Source organism: Mirounga angustirostris, unplaced genomic scaffold (genome assembly GCF_029215605.1).
Source record: "Mirounga angustirostris isolate CCGP_5_RB_7025 unplaced genomic scaffold, mMirAng1.0.hap1 SCAF_7, whole genome shotgun sequence".
NCBI classification, from domain to species: Eukaryota; Metazoa; Chordata; class Mammalia; order Carnivora; family Phocidae; genus Mirounga; species Mirounga angustirostris.
This window is the reverse complement of record NW_026991715.1, coordinates 96,989,559-97,002,938: the sequence shown is the minus strand read 5'-3', so window position 1 is coordinate 97,002,938 and position 13,380 is coordinate 96,989,559. Positions and strand designations below refer to the sequence as shown.

Sequence of the window (13,380 nt, the reverse complement as noted above, 5' to 3'; positions counted from 1 at the left end):
CCACATATCTCCATCCATCTATCCATCCACTCTCCCATTTGATGAATATTTTCATAATATCTAACATATACTAAGTATTAGAGATGCAGTGGACAGGAAGATAAGGTCCTTATTCTCAGGGAAAGAAGGAAATCAGGATGGATGGATGCATGCATGCATACAGAGGCCAACTTTCAGCAAGAAAGCCAGAGTCATCCCACCTGTCCATGCATTGTAGAGGAACAACAGTAGGGACCCAACTCCAAGGCCCCCAAGCTCCAGGAAACTCACAGCTCTTGGCCATGAGCCAAGGAGACATCAAACCCAAAGGGTCCCTACCCTCAGGTGACCAAGAGTCACTTGTCCACCTTCAAGAAAGGAAGCAGCAGCTGGCCAAGCACAGAGCTGCCCTCAATGTCCCATGCTACAGAAGGATGACCTTAAAGATCAACTTGTGGCCATGCCATATCTCATCCTGACGTTCCAGAGCCTTTTAAGTTGAACCCAGCATTCCCCTACAACCGAAGCAGCTGGTACCTTTTAAGCCCAGTAGCTATGACCAAGCTAGTTCCCTCCTGTTCTTCCCACCACACCTCATCGAGAGGCCCTGCCATGGTATTCTGCCATGGTCTCTCTTCTCCATGGCTTAGCATGACTGTTATCCCCCAGTTCACTGCACTTGCAAATTAAAGGACCTCTCAGGAAAACGTACACACATATATGTATGTACATAGTTTCAGGTAACAATAAGTGCTATGTAGATAAAATAGGATAAGGGGTTAGACAGAGAGTGATGGGAAGCACCTCCTATATTTAGGGTGCTCACAGAGGACTTTCTGAGGAGGTAGCTTTAAAGCAGAGACCTTTATGAAGCAAGGAAGGGAGAGGAAGAGTGTTCTAGACATAGGAAACAGTGTGAATGGGAAGGCAGACCATGCCTATCTTAGCCTTGGGAGAATTCCTTCACCCTCCAGAATGTGCTTCCCAAAACACGGCTTGGCATTGGATAACTTAGGGATGAGTCAGCCAGAGTCAAATAAAAAGAAAGCCCTCAGAGTAGGCTGAATGGACACCAGGGCTGCAAAGGTCCAAACAAAATCATTCACAGAGCAGTCAAACACACAGACCCCCTCAGCGACCTCCCTAGTTCTCCTGCAAAGGGGAAAAAAATTATCAGAATTTTCTGAACAGTAATATGACTTTCCTCATTGCAGCGCTTCATAGAGACTCAATAAATGGGAATCAAATCAAGTTGAACTAAGTCCAACAAAACTGAATCCAGAAACCATTCAAAAGAGTCTAAAATAAAAGGTAGTGTTAGAGAAGCACGTGCAGAGGGCTGATGTGAGCAGTCAAAACTGGGAAAGAAGGACCCAGGCAGAGCAGAGCATCAGACCAGGCACAAGCCCACACCTGCTGCCCATTCAACATGAGCTGCCCCCTGGAGAGAGGATCCTAGCGGAGAACACCAAATCATTCTCTGCTGTTTGAATGTTGGCTAATCTGTAAACCCCATCTAAATTAGTCTTAATTTGCCACTTAGGAGACGAGCAGAGTGGTTGAACTTGCCGCTCACAATTTAAGCAGAAGTAATTAAGATGTAGTCGGGAGGAACGCAGAGAACAGAACCTTCTCTCACTGGTGCTCAAAAAAAACATCATTGATGTTTTGGAAACAGAGCTTTCTGAATGCAAGAGGCAGCCGCTGAGGCTGGGGGAGGTTCTGCTTCCTCCTGAGAATGCAAGCACGAAGGAGAACAGCATAGAGTACCTGTGAGTTCAGAGGCCACCAGGAGATGGTGAAGGAGGGCCAGAAGTGCTTCCTTTCCCACTCACAGCCTCCAAAGCAGCACCCTGCCCAACCGGTATTTTTTAAGGTAATATATTGACAATTGATACACCTGTGATAACCAGATATTAGAGGAAAGGATGTAGAAAAAACTGGGAGGCAGACTCCCTCCCCCCACAACCTGCAGGGGCTCAGTCTTTTCCAGCTCTGGCATCACAGGAAACTCCTCAGTCCCAGACAAATGCGGGACCCATTCCCAGCCCCAAGCCTGGCCTGTAATTCAGGCCCGTTCATCCTGATGTTAGAACCTGAGTACATCTCAAGACCTCAATGTTAGCCTTGCTAATCATTTGCTGTGTCACTTGGATGATACCTCAAACTTTCTGAGGCTTCGTTTCTTCCTCAGCAAAATGGTGGTAATCATAGCGCTCACCCCATGGGGCTGTAAAAAGTAAATGAGGCCTGCTGTGTAAGGTGCCTAGCATGGTGTTAAGGCTAATAAATGGTAGGGATGCATTTTGTTACTTATAAGCAGCCATGGACTTGGACATGCAGAGGTCATAGATGAAGAGTGGAGATACCACCTCTGCATTATTTTCTGAGGAACGTGGGGAGGGGTCTCCAAATCCACCCCGAAATGGATCCAAATTCTGGTCTAAGCAGCACTGCTTTGGCAAACCTGACACCCCAGACAAATGCGAATTAAGCAAACGTCCTAGAAATCATCTGCAATGACTTGTATTTTCTCCCCACCCCTTCTCCCCAGCGGGTCTTTGGGCTTACAAACTCCAGGCACATGTGAGCATAGTGGGATTTTATGGAATTGAATTTCCCTAAGTGAAGAAGAAGGTACAACGTCCTTCTCACATTAACCCTCTTCTCAGATCTACACTTAACACCGAAGATGCTGTTCTGACAGCATTTTTGGAGATGGAGAGTATGCTCGGCGGCCACAACATCATCACATGCCCTGAAGAACATGAGAGGCAAAGAGTAATGAGCCATTAGGAGGGGCCACCTCGTCAGCTCCTGCCCCAAAGGCTCACTCCCTACAGACTGTGTAGGGAGCCTGTCCCCAGAAAACACTAATTACTTCAAAAAGGAAGAGGGGTATTTGTGTGGTGCCAGAAGTGCTTTCTGCAGAATGGAGGAGATGAGCAACTTGAATAAACATTCCAGAATAGGTTTAGACTCAGAAACTAAGCCAAGTTAGAAACTTTAAGGAAAAGAAAAGAAGGTAGAGGACATGCGCTATCGGCCTTCGTGGAAGCAGCCATTAAAATGTCCAGTCTCAAAGACAGGGGGTTCTCAGCATCACCTCCTGAGTACGAGGGAGGGATCCCAGCAGTGAAAAGATAGGGATGGGGAGAGTCTTGGAGGGCAAGACCTCTCTTGTCTTTCTTGGAATTCCCCACATATCCTACATATCCCTGATGAAAGATGGGATGATTTTATATGGTGTACAGATGAGGTTAATAAATAAAATGGGAACACAGATGGGGAAAGTTTGCCTCTTTAATGCTCTTTTCTTCCAACTCAAAGAGAAAGTCTCCACCTGATGCTGGTATGTACTTCATACCTCATTAACACTTCCAATCTCCCCTTTTAACAAAGAGAGTAGGTCTGAGACCCCCTCAGTAGCAGGTAACAAAAATCATGCTCTAATTTAATTGCATTGCTTTGTTTTCTTTGTTTTAATTTTATAGTTATTTTCTGTTTGCATCAAGTGAGTCTGCTTTCCCATTTATGGTAGTAACATGAAGTTTCTTTTTTGAAATGGACTTAAGTGGAACAGGCAAGTTTATCTTTTTAATCAGTAAATCAGTACTACTACAGGTGATACCTGGATATGGCAAAACAATCGTGATGAGTGACCATGAATATCCAAAGTTGGGAGATCCATCCTCTACAGCAGCCAGCACCTACCTTGCACAGAATAGGTGCTCTGTAAATATATGATCATTGCTGGATTAGAGCCAGGCTTCTGTCTGCTAGATGGAGACACAAGGCAATTGCAAACCTGTATTCTTTTTTTTGTTTTAAGATTTTATTTATTTGAGAAAGAGAGAATGAGAGACAGAGAGCATGGGAGGGAGGAGGGTCAGAGGCAGAAGCAGACTCCCCGCCGAGCAGGGAGCCCGATGCGGGACTCGATCCCGGGACTCCAGGATCATGACCTGAGCCGAAGGCAGTCGCTTAACCAACTGAGCCACCCAGGCGCCTGCAAACCTGTATTCTTAAATGACTCTTCCATAGTAACTACACGTATTAGTAATAGCCCAAGTTATTGAAGGAACTAGTCTGTGGCCAAGGACAATGGATGGATTGTGGATCCCAGATTCCCTCTCATCAGAAGGTTCTTTTATGCCTACGTGTTTAGTAGCAAAGTCAACATTAAACTCCTCACAGCAGTCCCAGGGCAGGAGGTAGTTATACCTTACTTAACCTGTCCAGAAGCGTTCTCTCAGGCACCATTAGTTCCTCTGTTACAGTACTCAGGGTAGCTTTTGCCACATATATTCAGTGTTCTTTCATTCATTCATTCCATGTATACTATCAAGCACCTATTTTGTGTCGGGCATTATCATAGGACCTGGGAGGACATCAGTGGATAAAGCAAAATTTTTAACTCCCTGCCTTAATGGAACTCACATTCTCAGTGAGGGAGACAGACAGTAAACAATAAATACACAAATGATACAGCATGTTAGAATGTGATTCCTTGGGGGGCAGGGGCTGGAGGATGAACAGAATAAGGGGACTTGGGATTGCCGGAGGTGGAGAAGGGGAGCGGGTTTTAAATGTGATGGTTGAGTTTGCCTTATTCAAGAGGCAACATCTGAACAAGACTTGAAAGAGGTGAGAGAGCCAAAAAATACTTTTAGGGAAGTACACTCTGGGCAGAGGAGCTTGTCAGTGCAAAGGCCCCAAGATGAATGTGCCTGGCATGTTCAAAAAATAAAGGGAGAGAGCAAGAGAACATGAGGTCAGACAGATAACAGGTGAGTGTCCTTATAGACCAGTAGAAAGACTTTGGCTTCTTCACTGAGAAAAATGGGGGCTCCCTGGGTGTTCTGAGCAGAGGAATGGCATAGTCTGCTCCAGGTTTAAAAGCTCATTCTGGCTGTTATGCTTATAAGGTATTGGGGCAGAAAGGTGGAAGCAGGGAGCCAGTTAAAAGTCCAGGTGAAGAGGCGCCTGGGTGGCTCAGTTGTTAAGTGTCTGCCTTCGGCTCAGGTCATGATCCCACAGGACCCTGGGATTCAACCCAGTATCAGGCTCCCTGCTCAGCGGGAAGCCTGCTTCTCCCTCTCCCACTCCCCCTGCTTGTGTTCCCTCTCTCGCTATGCCTCTGTCAAATAAATAAAATCTTTAAAAAAAAAAGAGAGAGAGAAGTCCAGGTGAAGGATGATGGGCCAGGATCGAGGTGGTGAAGTGATGACAAGTGGACACAGATTCTGGATCTATTTTAAAAGTAAAAATAAAGGATTTAACTATATGACTCAGCAATTTCACACCTAAGTATGTATAGAAGCAAGAGAACTGAAAACAGGTTTTCAAACAAAAATTAGTACACAAATATTCATAGCAGCATTATTCATAATAGTAAATAAATAAATAAATAAATAAATAAATAAATAAATAAATAAATAAATAAATAAATAAATAAATAAAAACAACCAGATACCCATTAACTGATGAATAGATCAACAAAATGTGGTATACCCAAACAATGGATTATTTGGCCATGAAAAGAAATGAACTCTACTGATACGTGCTACAATATAGATGAGCCTTGAATACATTATAAGTGAAAGAAACCAGACACAGAAGGACACATATTGTATGATTGTGTTTATAAGAAATGTCCAGAATAGGCAAATCCAGAGATAGAAAGCAGTTTGGTGGTTATCAGGGACTGAGGAGAAAGGACAATGCAGAAGACTGCTAATTGGTGTAAGGCTTCTTTTTGGAGTGATGAAAATGTTCTAGAATTAAATAGTAATGATGGTTGTACAACATTGTGAATGTACTAGAAGCCACTGAATTGTGCACTTTAAAATGGTTAAAATGATGAATTTTATGTTATGTGAATTTTACCTCAATTTAAAAGAAAGTAAAGGATTTATCAATGGATTTAGATGTGGAGAGTAAGGAAAAGAAAGAGGGCAAGGATGGTGGCTAGAAGGATGGAGTGGCCATTATCTGGGATGGAAAAGTCTATGGATGGGACAGGTTTGGAGAGGAAGAGCAGGAGTCCAGTTTTGGACAAAAGTTTGAAATATAATTAGATAGAGTAGTTTGGAGTTCAAGGAGAGGTCCAGGATGGAGATATAAGTTTTGGAGTCAGCATAAGTATGTAGATGGTATATAGGGCCCTAAGGATGGATCAGATCACCATGTTTGTGAGAGTAGATAGAGTGGAGAAGTTCACAGACTGAGTCTAGGGCATTCCAACATTAAAGAGATCAGGAGGCAGATGAGGAGGAACCAAAAAGGGACAAGGAGTGGCTACCAAGGTAGGAGAAGGACAAACAAGTGAATGTGTTGTCCAGAGAGCCAAGAAAAAAAGAAAGGAGCATTCAACTTGTCAAGTAGCATCAGACTCAGCAACATGGAGGTCATTCATGACCTTGACAAGAGTTGCTTCAGTGGAGTAGTTAGGAACAAAGCCTGATTCAAAGGAGAATGGGAGACAAGGAGCACAGAGAGTTATTTGATCCTGAGAAGTTTTTGTCAAGGAGCGTGAGAGAAATGGATGGTAGCAAATGGGAGAAGAAGGGACATGAAAGAGATTTCTTTTTAAAGTGGACATTTGGTAGCATGTTTGTATGCTGACAGGGTTGATCCATTGAGAAATGGAGTAATTTGATGCCACGGGGGAGAGTTGATGGAGGGATGTCCTTGGGTGCGTAAGAAAAGATGCTACCTACCGCACACGTGGAGGACTGACTTCAGCAGCTCATCTAGAGTAAATAGAAGGCAGCAGGAAATATGGATACAGATGCTGGAAGGCCAGTAAATGTGATGAGAGTTTAGGGGAACTCCCCTCTGGCTGCACTGGGTTTTTTCAGAATAGAAAACAAGGTCAGCTGCTCTAGGGAAAAGGGAAAGCAGATGTTGACGGTTTTAGGAGAGAGAAGAAGATGTAACATCACCCAGCAGAATAGGAGAATGACTAATGAAGGAAGGGAACAACGTCAGGCAGCAGGAAGGCACAACTGGGGTTCACAGTCAGGAATTTGAAGGGACACCAGTCAGTTTGTTAGTTACATTACATTTCTCCGTAACTATGTAACTACGTAACTACATTACGTTAGTTATGTTTGTTTCTCCAGCTACATTCAGCTGCACAGGTACAAAGAAGGCATGGGCAAATACATGGATTTAACCAAAATTGTGATTTCACCAAGCAAGTGTGATAAAGTGAGAAAGGGACACAGACCTGAGAATATATACAAGGGATGATTCTAATGATTGGCCATGGACATGTGCTAGGTAAGAAAAGAGACCAAGATGTTGAGGAATAGGGACAAGAAGCTTAGGATGGATTGAAGAGCCTAGGGAGGAGGGGAGCAAGGGACTCAGCCATGACCCTGGCAGGGTAAGTCTTACTCTGAACACACGAGAGCACTCTCTAGCCTCTCTTTGAAGAGTGGGCATCCAGGAAAAGGGTCTCAGAAGCCAGAAGACTTTGTGCCTTCCACATACTTTTGGAACCCCCTCTCCATAATGAGCGAGCCTCAGTGCAGTCCCCCACCCCTGCCAATGTCTGCACAGTGTTAATAATCATCCCTTATCCATCTAGTTGATCATTGTACCTCCAGCTTCCAAACACATCAACTGGCCTATAACAAATGTTCCTTTAAATACTTGCCAAATGAAGGAGTTCCTATTCACTGAGCCATCTATGTGCCAGGCACGGTGACAAGGATTTCTCCTACTTTCACAACAACCCAACATTGGTACAGTTATTATCCCAATTCACATCTGAGGAACCAAAAGTTTAGAGAGGGGCAGGAACTTACCCAAGGTCACACAGTAAGAGGAATCGAAACTAGATCTTACTTCAGCACTGGCCCCCTCAATCACCGCACGGGGTTATCAAGTGACCAAGGTTGGAAGGACATCCTTCCCAGGACCCATGTAAAGCGACTCTGGGTCTGGACCAGGAGACCCTCACAAGCTCTCGCCTCTCTCCCTTGCTGGACTCCACACCCAACCATCCATTTTGTTTTCTCTCTCCAAGATCTTCAACTGCTTTCCACCCATTTCTATTCAGAAATCTTTATTTTTGTTTCCACCCTAGATGTGAAAAGCTGGCTTGTGATGTTTGGATTTCAGCTTAGCAACATAATTCCTGGCTTCCCAAGAGCCAAAATGTATTTCGTGCCTCCTCCCTATGAATTGTCAGAGAGTCAAGCCAGTGAGAATGGACAGGTAAGCAGAGGTTCCTGCCAAGAATCTGAATGATTGTCCTCATTCCCTTTTTTTTTTTTTTAAATAATACATTATATGTCCTCATTCCCTTTTGCAAATGGAACCGCATGGGAGCCAAAGGAATGTCAGTAGAAGAGGCAAACATCGGAGCTGGGTATAAAAAGGTGCATGAAACATTGTGACTTCCCAGGAAAGCAAATGTCAGTGCTGTCACCTGTCTGACACAGCACATATTTCTTCCCAACCTCAATTATTACCTTAATTGTGGTATCATTATCTGTTCAGTATATACCCTTGAGTCACTCCTTGATTAACAACAGCACAGAGAAATCTAGCAGCAACTTACCATCTGCACTGCCTATAAGATTATAACCCTTTTGGCTTTTATAGGACGTAATATAACGGTGGTTTGCAGTTTCTATCCCATTAAAGAATATTTTTATGCCTGACATAAAACCTCATCATTTTATAGCCCAAATGTACACAGATTAAGTTTTCAGAACATAATTTGTGTTTGGGTCTTGCAGCGATGACCGAGAGGTGGTCAGTTTCTATTTGGGTGCTGCTGAGACGTCCGGCACAGTCCAACAGGAGGGGTGGGCGTCGGTGTTCAGATAACCCGTTACAGGACAGCGCCCGGCAACGTAAAAGTCTAAAAGGTCTCAGCTGCTCTGAATAATCATCCACACTGTATAACTAGAGAGAGACAAGGAGGAGCTGGTGGGTAATTGAGAACAACGTTCTCTCAGTTCTGCCCTGCGGGGACCACTCAGTGGATGAATAGCCATCATTTCTCTCATTTATCTAAGTGCCGTTACCTCCCAAACACAGCCTCTTCCATTATCCCAGTCTGTCCCCCAACCACCAATTGAGATGAGTTGTAATTTGTGAGTAGAGAGTTCAAGGCCAAGGAGATAATGGTGATTTCGTCCCTCTGCAGAACCAGAGCAAAGATCCAAAGCAAATGACTCAAAGCCCGGGGATATTCCCTCCAGCCCACGATGCCAAAACCTCTTAGTCTGGTGCTTCTCAAACATTAATATGCACACAAACCACCTAGGGTGTGTCCTAATAAGATGCAGCTTCTGACTCAGTAGGTCCGGAGTGAGACCTGAGATTCTGCTTTTCTAACAAGGCAGGTCCTGGCGATTTCTCTGCTGTTAGCCATGCTTTAAGTCGCAAGGTCTTAACCCAAGGAAGTTAATGAATACCCAGGGCATTGGCCTTGAAAAACATCTAGGTCACAACAGCAGGGTTTATAGCTTCTCAAAGGCACCCCCTGCCCTTTAAGTCAGGATATTCCTGGGTCTGAAGTGTGCAAGGCAGCTGCCAAACCATCCGAGAGCAGAGTGACTCTCTCTTCTCCAATAACAGAGACACGTGGTAAGTGGGTAGGACGAGGTATGGATGTCAGCAAGGTGGCAAACCTCCGCACCGTCTTTTTAGTCAGGGTCATGGTTACAAGGAGACAGGCCACACCATCAGAGCACTGGGAACCAGCCAGCCTGGGCTAGTTTCAAAAGGTAGGACTGTATTAGCTCGTGTCATTACAGACAGAAGACTAGTTCTTGTAGGGAGTCCAAGCGTTTCCCTTGCGGACCCTTTTTTAATGAGCTTCTCGGCCCATGCAAAGGGCTGCCAGGCCATCATCTTAGCCTTCTGTGTTTTCTTCTGCCCACAGCTCATTACAGGTGTCCAGCACACAACAGAGAGGCATAATCAGGCCTTCATGGCTCTGGAAGGGCAGGTCATCTCCAAAAAGCTCCATGCCAACATCCGAGAGAAAGCAGGCCACTGGTTTGCCACCACCACACCCATCATCGGCAAAGGCATCATGTTCGCCATCAAAGAAGGGCAAGTGACCACCGGCGTGTCCAGCATCGCCAGCGAGGACAGCCGCAAGGTGGCCTCCGTGCTGAACAACGCCTACTACCTGGACAAGATGCACTACAGCATCGAGGGCAAGGACACCCACTACTTCGTGAAGATCGGCTCAGCCGACGGCGACCTGGCCACGCTGGGCACCACAATCGGCCGCAAGGTGCTGGAGAGTGGGGTGAACGTGACCGTGTCGCAGCCCACACTGCTGGTCAACGGCAGGACTCGAAGGTTCACCAACATTGAATTCCAGTACTCCACGCTGCTGCTCAGCATCCGCTACGGCCTCACCCCCGACACCCTGGATGAAGAGAAGGCCCGCGTCCTGGACCAGGCGAGACAGAGGGCCCTGGGCACCGCCTGGGCCAAGGAGCAGCAGAAAGCCAGGGACGGGAGAGAGGGAAGCCGCCTGTGGACTGAGGGCGAGAAGCAGCAGCTCCTGAGCGCGGGACGCGTGCAAGGTTATGAGGGATATTATGTGCTTCCTGTAGAGCAATACCCAGAGCTTGCAGACAGTAGCAGCAACATCCAGTTTTTAAGACAGAATGAGATGGGAAAGAGGTAACAAAATAATCTGCTGCCATTCCTTGTCTGGATGGCTCAGCGGGAGTAACTGTTATCTCCTCTCCTAAGGAGATGAAGACCTACCAGGGGCACTGAGGCCGGGCTGCTTCAGGATACCAAGTGGCAAGAAAGCTCACATTTTTTGAGTTCAAATGCTACTGTCCAAGCGAGAAGTCCCACAACCTGAAGTAGACTAAAGCCTGGCTGAAAATTCTGAGGAAAACAAAACAAACGAATGAATGAACAAACACACAAAATGTTCCAAGTTCCCCTAAAATATGACCCACTTGTTCTGGGTCTACACAGAAAAATAACAAAACAAAACAAAACAAAACAGACGCAAAATGTCTAAAAGGAACAGAAGAACAGAAAAACACAACAAAATACAAAACACAAAAAACGAAAAGCAAAACACACACACTGACCGAAAAACAAAGACGTGAAGACGAGAAGGCCTCATATTCTATTACCTCACTCATCCACACGTGAGCGACGCAGAGACATCCCACAGGGCCGGCGTCACAGACCAGCTGAGGAAACCGAATCAGACTGCTCGTTGGACAAATACTACAGACGTTTTCGTTTAAACAAATACAGGTGCATTTAAAACACGACTTTGGGGGTGATTTGTGTGTAGCGACCGGGGAGGGGGGGATAAAAGTGAAAGAGTGAGCACTGGAAATACTTTTTAAAGAAAAAAAAAAAAAAACCTAAAAACACACACAAAAAAGGAAACATCAAAAATCAAAGCGAAATAATACCGTTCAGCACTTAACTCTCAGGTCCCAACTTAGTCCGGCCTGAGCTAATTTATTTGAGCGCAGAGTGTAAAATTTAATTCAAAATGGTGGCTATAATCACTGCAGATAAATTTCATACTCTTTTGTCTTTGAAGATTCCATTGTGGACAGTAATACGCAGTTACAGGGTGTAGTCTGTTTAGATTCCGTAGTTCGTGGGTATCAGTGGCTGTAGGGATGTGGCATTGTGACAACACTCTTTTGCTAACGGGCACCACTTCAGATCACCCTGTACATACATAAGCCTCAAGGCACAATCACTGTTTCAGATTTAAAATTATTAGTGTGTTTGTTTGGTCCAGAAACTGAGACAATCACATGACAGTCACCACGAAGAGAGAAAATAAAAAAATTTAAAAAAAAACCCACAAAAACAAAAAAAAAATCCAAAAAAAAAAAAAGTCTAATAAGAACTTTGGTACAGGAACTTTTTTGTAATATACATGTATGAATTGTTCATCGAGTTTTTATATTAATTTTAATTTGCTGCTAAGCAAAGACTAGGGACAGGCAAAGATAATTTATGGCAAAGTGTTTAAATTGTTTATACATAAATAAAGTCTCTAAAACTCCTGTGGACACTGGTCTTCTGTGGAAATGCTTTGCGGTGAGGAAAAGGTAGAGACTGCCGGAGGAATGGGGGGGCTGCCGAGATGCACAGGCTGGTATTTCGAACTTTGGGAGGAGCTTTTGTTAGAGGCAGCTCAGTGCTCCCCAAACTGCTCTACATGTTAGAGTGATCTCTACCTACACCTGCAGCCTCCTCTCTGCGTGGAACAGAGGTGAGAGGAAGTCTGGACCTGGGGCTGGGGGGCAATGAGGAGCCTCACACCCACCCATGCATGGATGGGTCCCTCCAGCCCTCAAGGAACAGCCGGGCTTCTCCCTGAGGCCACGTTCTACTTCTGGGAAGTGCTGGGAGGAAGTGAGGGCAAACACTCTCGCCACACTGGGAGGCATGCATGTATCCGTGTATGTCTATATTTTCTTCCAGATGCATTTTCCCCCAAACTTGCACACTTGGGGCAACCCAAGTAAGGAGAACACTTATGACTTGGACAAGTTTTTTCCATCAAGCCCAAAGTTAGAGTAGTATTATCATCAATAGCTAGTATTCACTGATGCTTACTAATGCCAAGAACAGTGCTAAGTGCTCTGCACGCAACATTTTCATTTGATCCTCATCTTTCATTCATTCAGCAGCATTTTACGGAAAGCTTGTCACGTGCCAGGTCCTGTGCTAAGTTCTGGGGATAGAGGAGGTGGGTAGACATCAACTTGGGTCCTCGCCTCTTGAAACTTGGGTCAGGAAAGTAGACAAACAATAATCAAAGCATTACACTAAGTAGTGAAAATGGCAGGGGTGTTAAGCGTCAAGAGGCTGTATAAAGCTATGAAAAAAATAACTTAAAAAAACTGAAAATTTTAAAATTTTTTTAGAAAGATATCTAAAGCCAGGGAAGCACCTAACTGGAGAGGTCACCTAGACTGAGAATGGCCCAGAAGTTGCTGGGGTCTGAAAGTAAGCATTGATCTGGTGAAGAGAGAGGAATGCATTCTGGACCCAGGGCACCGGCATATGCAAAGGGCCGGTGGTGAGCCAGGCTGGAACACAGAAGAGGTTGGCAGGAATCAGAAGATGCACAGATTAAAGAGTGGGGGGTTCTTTCTCGCTCTCTTTTTTTTTTTGTTTTAATTAAACGAGAGGGAGTCTGTTTTAATTTCATAAACCAGTGCTCTGGATGCAGCGCGGAGAACAGGCAGAGGAGCTGACGTGGTCGACTGCGTGAGACGACAGAGCAGGCTGGTGGCCACTGGCCTGAGATGGAGGCGTTTGGGACTACAGCAGGGAGTGGAAGTGAATTGTGTGGCTAGGTTAGAAGGACGAGCTCCTCATAGCATTCACTTCGCAGGTGAGGAGACTGTAACT

At 45.1% G+C, this 13,380-nt stretch overlaps 1 protein-coding gene across 3 annotated transcripts in view; it reads left to right on the top strand.

The window, feature by feature from the left end:
• The window catches only part of TENM2 (teneurin transmembrane protein 2), a 926,033-nt gene extending 913,949 nt beyond the window's left edge, over window positions 1-12,084 (top strand). For all 3 annotated transcript variants that reach the window (XM_045901687.3, XM_045901680.3, XM_045901693.3), the window contains 2 exons: window positions 8,078-8,208; window positions 9,890-12,084. In XM_045901687.3, the coding sequence (XP_045757643.1) occupies window positions 8,078-8,208; window positions 9,890-10,651 (893 nt within the window). In that variant the 3' untranslated portion in view covers window positions 10,652-12,084. The remainder of the gene's footprint in view (window positions 1-8,077; window positions 8,209-9,889) is intronic.
• Window positions 12,085-13,380: the final 1,296 nt, after the last annotated feature.